General features: G+C 47.0%; 1 protein-coding gene across 1 annotated transcript in view; it reads right to left on the reverse strand.

Moving 5' to 3' along the window:
• Ppm1h (protein phosphatase, Mg2+/Mn2+ dependent 1H) overlaps window positions 1–12,115 on the reverse strand; it is a 255,215-nt gene that overhangs the window by 61,810 nt on the left and 181,290 nt on the right. Inside the window, exon 6 of the mRNA XM_021204804.2 lies at window positions 1,857–1,975. Within this exon, the coding sequence (XP_021060463.1) occupies window positions 1,857–1,975 (119 nt within the window). The remainder of the gene's footprint in view (window positions 1–1,856; window positions 1,976–12,115) is intronic.

Consider the following 12,115-nt stretch of genomic DNA (forward strand, 5'->3'; position numbering starts at 1 on the left):
CACACACACACACACACACACACACACAGTACCACCGAGTTTAGATTATGCCTGACCTTATCATTTTAGATGGATTCTTCTTTCCTGTGCTCACAATTGCATACACTCCTTGCCCTGTATTTCCAAATTCCAAAATACCTTTATCTAAAGTCCTCCATGTGCTAACAAACTGTATTTGCCCTTATCTTATACTTGATTTTTAACAAGAAGTGCTCATTTTCCAGATTGGACACAAGTGTATTAGAAGACGTTAGAATGACGACTCTAGGACTTAAAAACGTACAGCTGTAAATACCATGAGCTCTACGGAACAATCTACCCCTGTTTTGGAGCTGGGGCAAATCTTTTAGGCTCTGTGGGCCACACAGAGTCTCCTGTGACTTCATACCACACAGTACCCCGGGCACTCTGGAGGCAGCCACAGTGCTAAGACAAGGACGTGCATCGGTTTTAAATTATAATTTACAGACACAGATGGTGAGCAGTCATTGGCTCTCTAGCATGGCTTACTGATATCATCCGAGAGGAGGAAGAGTAGGTTGGGCTTGGGACCTGCTTTTCCACTTAGCAAATGATAAAAATAAAACACCAAAGGATGACTGGAAGTCTTTCAGACCAATCTCTGTCTTCCCTAGGTAGCTGAACTTGTTCCTTTATGACATTATGTGTCCCATGTGTGTACAATGTCATCATCAGGGCAATCTGGGCTATGATCATCTGTTACAACCGTTTTGACCAATGAAGAGGAGATGATAAACTTGCTGCCTTTGTTGGCAAGCTGCCTCTATCTTCTGCTGTCCTTCAGGTTGGCAAGAGGTTCCCTCACTAGGATCTTGGGGCAGAAGAGCACATCACATACCCTCACTTCAACATGGGAGGCGGCGCTTTCTCACACCAACCCTGTTTCACCTAACTCCATCATCCTGCCCATTATCCTGACGGAAAGAATAAGGTCTTAGTCAACACTGGTCAGCTGTAGACCATGGTCTTGGTGCTTGTATAGGTGTGCTTGGGGAACAGGGCACCCCGTGCCAAGAGCTCTTATTTCATTCTGAATGTAATAAAATATATCCTTACTCTAGGTGGGTTGTATACGTGTATATTCAACCATTCCCAGATGGAAAATATATTTTAAAAAGTATATGTAGTAAAAATGCCCAGATTTTTTCTTGTCATAATCTCTTAAATTACCAACCACTCACATAGCATTTACCTTGACTTGAGTATTTTAAGTAGTCTTTAAGGACTTGAAATGTGAAAGGAAGCTACGCATGGACTAAATGCAAACAGTATGCCATTTATATGAGGGACTTGAATAGTGGCCGATTTTACACACCTGTAGAGGATCCTGGAGCTAATTAATCTCATGAATACAGAGGGGCACCTGTAAAGAAAATATCTCATCTCCCTCGGGATTACAGGGACTCTTTGAAGATAATACCCTTTTTATACTTTATCCATAAAAAATGAATAGGCTCTTGGGTGAGTTTACCCATCTCATTCATTCAGAAACTCATGAACTGAAATTCAAACTCAAGCCAACATGACTCACTGAGTCACATTCTCTTGTGCCCTAAAAATATTGTGTATGTGTGTGTGTATAGACACACACACACACACATAGCTTCCAAATGACTGGGTCATGTGAGTCAGGAATGAAGTCAGGTTCACCACACCAGGTGTCCCTGAGGGGCGCCTCAGAAAGGCGGAGGCAAAGTCACACAGGTGATCCGAGCACTGGTCCTACGTGGCTGTGGACTCTTGTTCTTCACTGTGAGCCCAGGTCCCTGGCTGTGTTTGTGCTGGCAATTTTACACGGCGTGGTGGTGTCTAGGCACGGTGAAGTGCATTCTTACCAGCCTGTCATATTAAAGTCCCGGTACAACATCTTCTTCCCGAGTTCCTTCCTCTGTACTCTCCTTGGAAACTCCAAATGTGTGAACTCATTTCCCAGCAAGTGAGGCTGCATGAACGCCTAATAGCAGAAAGAAAAAAGAAAAAAGAAAAAAAAAAAAGCCACAGACAGATTTTAGAAGACAAAATAAAACTCCAGTATGTTTTGCAAATTGAGACAAGCCTCACTTCAAAAACAGGAAAACTGTCTTCTATGTTGAAGGAAGTCGATACATTTCAGAACTTAAAACAGAGAGTGAGTAAATAAAAACTCTGCCCGGGACTTACCAGGGCTTACTGTTGCACTTGATTAGTTAATTGTAATCAAAGGCGTGCATTTGATGCCTTAATTGTAAGCAAAAAAGCGCACAGCCCATGGCTTAGGGAAGAGAGCAGGCTTCTTCAAAGTTCAGATTGCAGTTCAAATTCAAGATGGTTTTACTCTCCGGAATGTATGCTGGCCAGACTGAAGGCCAGCAAGCTCACCCTGACTCCTCCCTACCCTCCTCAGCTCTCTTCTAGTTTAATAACCTCCCATGGATTTGCCTTTGAAAACCCGCAAGAGAGTCTCCAAAACACAGAAGAGTCAGATCCCTCACAGCGGGACTAGACACACCGACCGGAGCTTCTGCTGGGCCCATTCCTCCTTCAGTTGTCTCTGTAGTTTTGTTTTGTTTTGTTTTGTTTTTCTAGACTATTCCTCCTCCCTCCCCCCAACAGGTGGCTTCTCCTATTCCATCCCTGCAAATCTCCGTTCACATTACAATAGTCTCCAGCACACAGCCATACCCAGGGTTGTTTTGAAAGAGCAGTCTCATGGTTACAGTTAAAAGGCAAACCTAGCTACGGAAGAGATGGACTGGTCACATTCCAACTTCCCCACTGAAGCCTAGGCCCTCGTGCCTGTGTTGGAACCTTGGCACACCATGCCCAATTCTTGCATGAGAGCTTGGCTCTCCTTATGGCAGGGAGGAGTGGGCAGGGTACATCATGGCCAGCCACTGTAGGGAGGCAAGGGATCCCTGTCACAGAACAGATGGCCACCTCGTCATTTACCTGAAATGCTGAGGGCAGGAAGTATTTTTTTTTTTGTGTGTGTGTGTGTGTGTGTGTGTGTCACAACTGGAATATTTCCAGATACATAATGTGAAATCTTAGGGACGGGACCCAAGTTTATATGAAATTCATTTATGTTTCAGAAACGTATTATACACACAGCCGGAAGGCTTCAGTTATGTGTTCTGACTACAACCCGTCGTATGAGGTCAAGTGTGGAATTTTCCACTTGGTGCATTATGTCAGCACTCAAAACATCTTTAGGTTTGGGAGCATTTCAGATTTTGGGTTTTGGGATCGGGGCTGATCAACCTACAACAGGCATTTCCTACAGCCTCTTTCCCGAGGCAGCAGGTCTCTGCTGACGCTTATGATCTGGAGGTACTGGGGAGTGCTGGGCACCAGAAGGTCTTGCTGTCAGGAAGGAGGGAGGCAAGCTGAACTGTCGCCAGACTGGGTCTCTCTCATGCAGGAGTTCCAGGCAGAGCAGTGAGGATGGCCAGACACAGGGAGGAGGACTCACAACGAAGAGATTTCGTCTTTCTGTCCAGTAGGACTCCAAATGGCTCCAGATCTGGTAGGAGCCATCTTAGTCAGGGTTTCTATTCCTGCACAGACATCAGGACCAAGAAGCAAGTTGGGGAGGAAAGGGTTTATTCAGCTTACACTTCCATATTGCTGTTCATCAACAAAGGAAGTCAGGACTGGAACTCAAGCAGGTCAGGAAGCAGGAGCTGATGCAGAGGCCATGGAGGGATGTTTCTTACTGGCTTGCTCAGCTTGCTTTCTTATAGAACCCAAGACTACAAGTCCAGGGATGGCACCACTCACAATGGGCCCTCCCCCCTTGATCACTAATTGAGAAAATGATCCCATCGAGGCATTTCCTCAAGGGAGGCTCCTTTCTCTGTGATAACTCCAGCCCGTGTCAAGTTGACACAAAGCCAGCCGGCACAGGAGCCATGCCCACTCTGAGGGGCCCTGATAGGTAACAGGGACGCTTAAATGCCAGGTTTCATGGCGATAAAGCTTCCTGGGAAGGAAGAAACTGAACATGCAATGGAGCAGTGTGCTGCTCAAAGCCAGTGAGCTCTGCATCACGAATTTTGTGATCTTAATGAGTTATTTAATCTCTTGAGCCCTGGTTTCATTGTCTTTAAAGTGACATTATTACTGACATTTTCATAATTAGATATCTTAAACGTGCTCATCACGATTGTCTTTGCTCATGGAAAACAACGAAGGCTGGAGAGATGTCTAAAGTACTGGCTGAACAGGCATGGAGCCCCTAGTTCAAGTCCCCAAACCCAGGTCAAGCTGGGCATGGTAATGTGTGTTTACTATGCCAGTTCTCCTCTGTGAAATGGGAGGCCAAGAGGCAGGAGCTTGGAAGCTCAGCCAGATAAACTGGTGAGCAAGAGACCCTGGCTCAAATAGGGTCGAAGGTAAGAACTGATACCTGACCTCTGACCTCCACACATTCACTCTGGCATGCCCTCACCCATGCACAAGCACACACATACACAGAGGGACAAAGACAGAGAAAGGTGACTTTTAATTCCATTTTAATGATCTCGAATGCTCAGTGCTTTCTGAGTTCTCTCATTATGATGTCCTTCCAAAAATCTTAGGGCAGGAGGAACCACTACTTAATTTGTCGGCCCCAGAACCAAAGTAGAGAATTTCAACACAGGGACAGGAGTTCATAACACTGAACACAAGGCCCCGTGTGACTGTGCCAGTGATGTGCCTATGCAGAAGCCACGCCCAAAGGGTAGTTAGGATGCTGTTTCTCCTTAGCGTCGATCCACTGGTGCTGGGGGTTGGTAGAGTGCACTGGGAGGCAGAGGCAGGCAGATCTCTGTGAGTTCGAGGCCAGCCTGGTCTACAGAGTGAGTTCCAGGACAGCCAGGGCTACACAGAGAAACCCTGTCTTAAAACAAAACAAAGGGCTGGAGTGATGGCTCAGCGGTTAAAGGCACTGACTGCTTTTCCGAAGGTCCTGAGTTCAAATCCCATCAACTACATGGTGGTTCCAACCATCTGTAATGAGATTTAACGCCCTCTTCTGGGCTTTCTAAAGACAGCTACAGTGTACTTACATATAACAAATAAATAAACCTTAAAAAAGCCCCCAAAACAAAACAACAAACAAACAGAAACAGAAAGCACAGAACTGATCTTAGGGAGTAAAGGCAGGGGCACCCCTCGTGTATCCCCATTCTTTCCCGACTGCAAAGCTGTACCAGCACGGAGGGCTGGTCCATTTCCTATCCCCAGGTTGGACTGACTGATTTAGGGGTAACATTTGCTTTTATACAAGTACTTCACCTCCCGTATCTCACTCAACCATTCCACAAAGCCCGTGACATGAATGCAACTTAAAAAACAAGGAGACGGGGCAGGAGCCATGGCTCAGCAGCTAAAAGTACAAGGATTGCAGCACCTCCAAAGGGCCTCACAATCACCCGTAACTCCAACTCCAGGGAAGTGGACACCCTTTCCTGACCTTCACATGTCCCATACATGTATGCAGTACAAAAATCATTCTTACGGGCAGAAGACTCATACCCAGAGAATAAAATAAATGAATCTTTAAAAAAGTTCACTTCCAAATATTTAAAAACCAACCAAAACAAACAAACAACAAACCAAACTAAACCCAAACCCAAAGAAACAGGCCTGGAAAAGTTAAGGCACCAAATCCAAATTCATCAGCTAGGGCTGGGTAGTCCTGGGCCCCAGCTAAACACCCTGCGTGAAACTCCCACCCACACGTCCACACCCCCACACGCTTACACAGATGGTAAGAGGCCCCTGAAAGCCTTGCTGGTGTCTGCTCTTAGATCACACAGTCTGGAGTGGCAGTTAGAAATAAGTACAACGCAGATCTGCACAGAGCATGGTGCAAGGGTACATCTGACAGTCTCACAGTGACAAACAGACAAACCCCTCAAGACAAAACAAAGTAGTGTGAACTCACAGATGCCCTAACACACTTGATTTAATGGTAAAAAAGCAGGTTATTAAGAAACAAGCACATGCCAGGCAGTGACGGCACACGTCTTTAATCCCAGCACTTGGGAGGTTAAAGCAGGCGGATCTCTGAGTTGGAGGCTAGCCTGGTCTACAGAGTGAGTTCCAGGAGCAAAGAGATTCTGTCTCAAAAATGAAAAAGAAAAAAAAAAAAAAAAAAAAAAAAGAAGTAGGTATAGGCGAGTATAGAGGCTTATGTGTGTTGTAACTCTGTATGATATACATTTATGTAAATGAGTATTGCTACGGTCTGTATGTGTAACAGGCTCAAACTCATATGCTGTTAGCACTTCAGAGAACAGGCTTCTGAGAGGTGTTCAGGACATTAAGGTTCTGCAACTATGACCAGTTGCTGCCGTCATACCGAGGGTTCGGGGCATGGATTTGAACATCTTTCCCTCCTGCTTTCTGCCACATTAGGATGTAGGAAAAAAGCTCATATCCCATGACCTTGACCTTGTGCTTCCAGGGACTGGGAGGGGAAAAAAAATCTGCTCTTTATAGATTACCCAGTCAATAATACTCTGTTACACTGGCACACAATCTGCAACACTGTGTCTATCCAGATACTTGACACTATGTGTATTAACAACCAACAGGAGAGAATCCACAGCCCGCTTTTTAGATCAGGTGCTTTCACAACTGGGGTAACGAAGAGAGCCGTGAGTGATAGATAGAAGAGCTCAAAACCAGCACCTTGGGTTCTGAGGAAACCGTGGAGGGCAGCTATGATCTGAGAGTGCCCCATAAAGACCGGTGACTGAAGACCTGGTCACCAGCCTGTGGCACTAGAGGGAGGTGGTGGGGCTTGCCAGATGTAGTAGGTCATGCCTGCCATCCCAGTACTCAGAAGGCTCAGGTTCAGGGCTAGCCTGGACTAAACATCTGAGGGTCTCTAAAAACCCAAAAGATTTTTTTTTTATTATTTCAAAAGAGAGGTGGGGCCTACTAGAAGCAAGTTTTATGACCTGGTTACCAGAAGGGAGCAGATTTCTCTACAGTGATGTCTGCCTCATACAGACTCCAGAGCAACCTGTGTAACCCAAGCTTCTGAAACTGTGAGTCAAAATAGCACATCTTTCTCCTTTTAAGTTGATGTTCTTCAGATATTTATCACAGTGCTAAGAAGCGGGGGTGACGCACATTCGTAGAGACGGGAAGGGTTGCTTCCCGTCCTTTTCTCCTGAAGCCACAGAGCTTAGCCGACTTTCTGATGAAAACAGGTCAGAAGACCCTTATTCCAGGCAGACACTGTGCAGCACACTTAGTAGTCTTTGCTACTCAGGAGGCAGAGGTGGGAGTTAGAGATGGGCCTGGTAGGATAGTATGGGAGTGGGATAGAAAGAGGACACAGAGAAGAGGGAGGGGAGGGGAGAAGCCCATCCCAGAGACGGCTTGCTCTGGGTACAGCGGATGAAGAATCACGGGTACCATCAATATGACTGATGTGCACGTGTCATGTTAACTCTCTTACTTTATTAGCATTTCATTTTCCAAGTGTACTTAAACATGACTAGCCACAGAGCATACATTTTTCTCCTTGGCTCTTTGCCTACCAAGCATCCGGTGTCATATGCAGTTTATATTCAAATAACTTTTAGACACTTCTCTTTGTTGTGGTCCAGTCATCAGCTATGAACACAGCAATGGCTAAGAGGGTAACCGTCTCTTCTCCTCTCTAAGGGCAGATACACAGAGCTCCAGGAGCTTTGTCTCCTAACAGAAGGATGAGGAGGCCTCCAGGTGTGCTTTAGCCAGGCACCCATGTGCCCACTTTTGCTAGTATTTGTTGTGGATTTGGTTTAATGCTACTTATAGTATGTTAACTGGGTCCTCAAAATTGCACGAGAATCGGCATGTCCGCACTTAAGAAGTTGAGGGTCCCCCAGTTGGCTTGAATTGATAAAGTCACCAGTAGCCAATGGTTGGGCAGGGAGACAGAGGTGGGACTTTTAGGCTAGGAACTGAGGAAGGAGAAGAAGAGATAGAGCCACGATGCTGGGAAAGGAGTAGCTGCCACGCCTGAGAAGGAGGGACAGAGAGACAGCCAACACGTAAGAGCCAGGGAAGAGCAGCCCAAGGCTCTCCAACCCCCAGGGGGTCTAGGGCAACAACAATGGAATATAGACTTTAGTAATAACTCAGGAATATCAGAGGGGAGGTGTTAGCCACGTGGAGGTTTGTGAGTGGTCCAGCCACCGAGCTGTTTAAGGCATATTAAAATATAAGACTGACTCTGTGTGTGTGTGTGTGTGTGTGTGTGTGTGTGTGTGTGTGTCTTTGTGTGTGTGTGTGTGTGTGTGTGTGTGTGTGTGTGTGTCTTTCTTTCTTTTGTTTTGTTTTTGATTTTTGAGACAGGGTTTCTCTGTATAGCCCTGGCTGTCCTGGAACTCACTTTGTAGACCAGGCTGGCTTCCAACTCAGAAATCCGCCTGCCTCTGCCTCCTGAGTGCTGGGATCAAAGGTGTGCGCCACCACGCCCGGCTGTGTGTCTGTCGTTTGGGAACCCAGAGCACTGGGGTGGGTAGCCAGGGGCTTGTATTAGAGAAGAGACCCACTAGCTGCTGCTACTGTGCTGGGAGCCTTTTTGACACAGATGCCTCTGCGTTAGCTGGCGGCTCCTCAGATAGCTTCCTACCTACTAGAACTGTTCCGCCTTTTCAAGTCACCAGGGGTCAAAGGAGCTTAACCTGGAGCCACTTGTGACACAGGGATCTCCCGTGTGAAAGCTATTCACAGTCAACAAGCTGCACGCCCTCTCCAGTGATAACAAGGCAATGCTGCATTTCATCCAAGCAGGCAGAATGTTTGTTGGACGTTACGCCCTTCTCCTACACCTCAGAGAATAAAAAACTAGGAGCTGCCGCTTAAACAGCGGATGATGCTCCAGTACCACTTCAAAATTTTACTTTACTCCCCCTTGGAAAGAGTTCCTTTAAGACGAGTTTTCATTGTCTATCACTCTGCGTATGTGTGTGGTGCATGCACATACGTATGTAGGTGAACATGCCTGTGCTTGCTCATGTAGAGACCAGGCAGGATGTGCAATGACTTCCTCTGTCTTGCTCTGTTGATCTCCCTTATTGCCCTGAGACAAGGGCACTCATTGAAGAGAACTTTCACCTGGGTAGTGAACTCTGGGGATCCAACTGTTTCCACCCATCAGTGCTGGGGTTGTAAGCATGTATTGTTAGCATTCTGTCTAAACTCCACTCCACAGTTACCTGGCAACAACCAGGTATGCTCCACCCCACAATTTACCTGACAATAGCCAGGTAGGCCAGATCCACTATAAAAGGGGCTGCTTGCCCCTCCTTGCTCTCTTGCCCTTGTTTCCCTCTCACCCCATCCCCATCCCACCTCTCCCCACGTGGTCATGGCTGGCCTCTACTTCTCTACTCTCTTCCTTTCCCTGCCTTTCTCTGCCTCTACTGCCCTCTTAACTCCCCTCCCCATGCCCTGAATAAATTATTCTATATGATATCATCCTGTGGCTGGTCCCTGGGGGAGGGAATGCCTCAGCATGGGTTTTTTTTTTTTTTCAAGAAAGGCTTTCTCTGTGTAGCCCTGGCTGTCCTGGAACTCACTCTGCAGACCAGGCTGGCCTCGAACTCAGAGAGATCCGCCTGCCTCTGCCTCTGCCTCCCCTCTGTATCTTTTTAATCAATACATCACATAGAGTCATAGCGATACAGGTAATGGGAACCTGAATGAACTCAGGTACAACTGCTTGCAGTACAGCCACTGTGAAGTTGAAGGGCATTTGACAGTCCTAACTATGGAGTCTCCTTGAGAGCCCCAGCAGTTTCATGGCTGCCTGGGAGTTGGGGCTCACTGCTGCTGCTGCCGCCCAGCATCATGGGAGAGCACTATTGCATATCTCTAGCTTAGGAAAAACACAGAAATTCAAAATTCAGCTGGATGTGGCCTGTGCCTGTAATCCTAGCACATGAGGCCGCGAGGCAGGGGGATGACACGTTCCAAGCCAGCCTGCTCTATATAGTGGTTCTCTATTTCCAAACAGAATTTAAGATTTGCAGTACAGTTTCTATGGACTGTGTCACTGTTACACCATCCTCAGGTTAAAATCCTAAGCCTAACCATCAACAAAGGACCGTCTGCGTGTTGCTTAAAGCTTCCCCAAGCCTTTCCACATTAAGCATCCAACAGCTCTCACTGTGTTTCAGAGTCAAGGTCACAGCTCACAAGTCTCAGGAAAGCATGGGGGGGGTACATTCCTTACAGCTCACTTCAAAGCTTAGCCTTTACAGCCATCTCTACAGCCATCTCTACAGACTCCCACTTGAGGAATGTGGCTAAACAAGTCTTATTCCTGCCCCTGCCCACTCTTTCCACAAAACCAGTTTGATCCAGAGGAGATTAATGAATGGTTCCTTCCCCTGGAGGAATTCACCCCAACAGGCTTGTCAACCACCCTGGAAGTCGGTATGATAGGGTCAGACACACAACCCTAGAATATGGCACGCTCAGAAGATGTCAGAAACACACTCTCTCTCTCTCTCTCTCTCTCTCTCTCTCTCTCTCTCTCTCTCTCTCTCTCCTTCTCCCCTGTAGCAGGCCATAAGACTCCCATCACAGAGGCATCCTCTGACCGTGAAGGAACATCTTTGCTTCTGAAGAGATGTACCACAGCAGAAGGTGAATAAACCTTTCAAGCTGGTGAGACAGATCAGCGGCCAGAGGACCTCATACCCAGGTCTGACAATCTGAGTTCAAACCTTGGGTTCCACAAGGAGGCAGAGAGCACTGACCCCTGACCTCGACACGTACCTGCACTCTCACACTCAAAATGAAACACATACATAATCTTTACATTTTTTTTTTTTTTAAGTCAGAAGTCTTGTTAGACTTTCCTGGCATCATCCCATTAGCTGATAAGCCCTCATCAATCCCCCATGAATGCTTGCTCTTATGTATTTTATGTGTATGTCAGGGTGCCTGTGGTGCTCAAAGAGGCCAGGAGAGGGTGGTGGCTAGAACTGAAGTTACAGGCATCTGTGAGACGATTGATCACGGTGGATGCTGGGAACAGAACCTGGACCTTCCCCAAGGGCAACGGCGCTCTTAATCACTGAGCCGTCTCTGCAGCCCGAAATGCCTGCTTTCTATCAGACCTGAGCATCACGGTAGACATTCACACGTTTCTTTGAATCTTTATTGCCTTATAAGGTGCCTTATGTGTAAGTAGCATCTGTATTAGGCGGATAATTTCCATCTTATCTCTTGTCAATCTGTCTTTCATTATAGGGGCCTCGCTATGACCCTTGGAAAAGGATAGCGGAAAAAAACATCATCCGCTCTTCATGTGTGTCTACTCATTTATGCTTGCACATGCTCACATCTATAAGACATTCCAACTTGGTCTATGTTAAAATGTGTGTGTGGAAGAATCTTGGTCATGAGGGGACACTGGCATTCCTGCCACGCCTGTGGCGTTCGCTGTCACTATGGTGACTCTTCTGCCTGTCTTGATAATTGCCCCAACCCCCTCAGCATGGAGCCTTTTCTGTCACAACCACGTCTGCTGTGCAGTTATCAACAGCTGTCTGTACCCGTAACGCCTCCTGATCGCGCACGGCTCTTCAAAGTCACGGCTCACATCATAGCGATCAACCCGATGGCCCCGAATGGAACTTAGCTCGCTCAAGTTGCACCGAGCAGATCCTCTGGAGGTAACGGCACTAAACCAATGCAGCTCAAAGACCAGAGCAAGCGTGGCTGCTTAAGGGAAAACGAGATGCTAAAATGAGACAGAAAACCCACAATGTGTATAAAAAATCACCTGCTTGGTTTCAGGGGAGGCAGCTTCTGCTTGTTAGTGTTTCGTTTCTTACGGCACTGCGAGAGTTTACATCTGCATCTTACTTTGCTTCCCGATGGTGTGATCAAACACTGACCAAAACCAGCTTGGAGCAGAAAGGATTTATCGGGCTTACATTTCCACGTCATAGTCTATCCTTGAGGGCAGGAACTCAAGCAGGAACATGAAGCAGAGACCATGGAGGAGCAGTGTTTGAGCCTGCGCCCCATAGTTTCCTTTCTTATATAAGTCCGGGCTACCTGCCCAGGGTGGCACTACCCACTGTGGGCTGGGCCCTCCTGCATCGAT

This window comes from Mus pahari, chromosome 9 (assembly GCF_900095145.1).
Source record: "Mus pahari chromosome 9, PAHARI_EIJ_v1.1, whole genome shotgun sequence".
Classification (NCBI taxonomy): domain Eukaryota; kingdom Metazoa; phylum Chordata; class Mammalia; order Rodentia; family Muridae; genus Mus; species Mus pahari.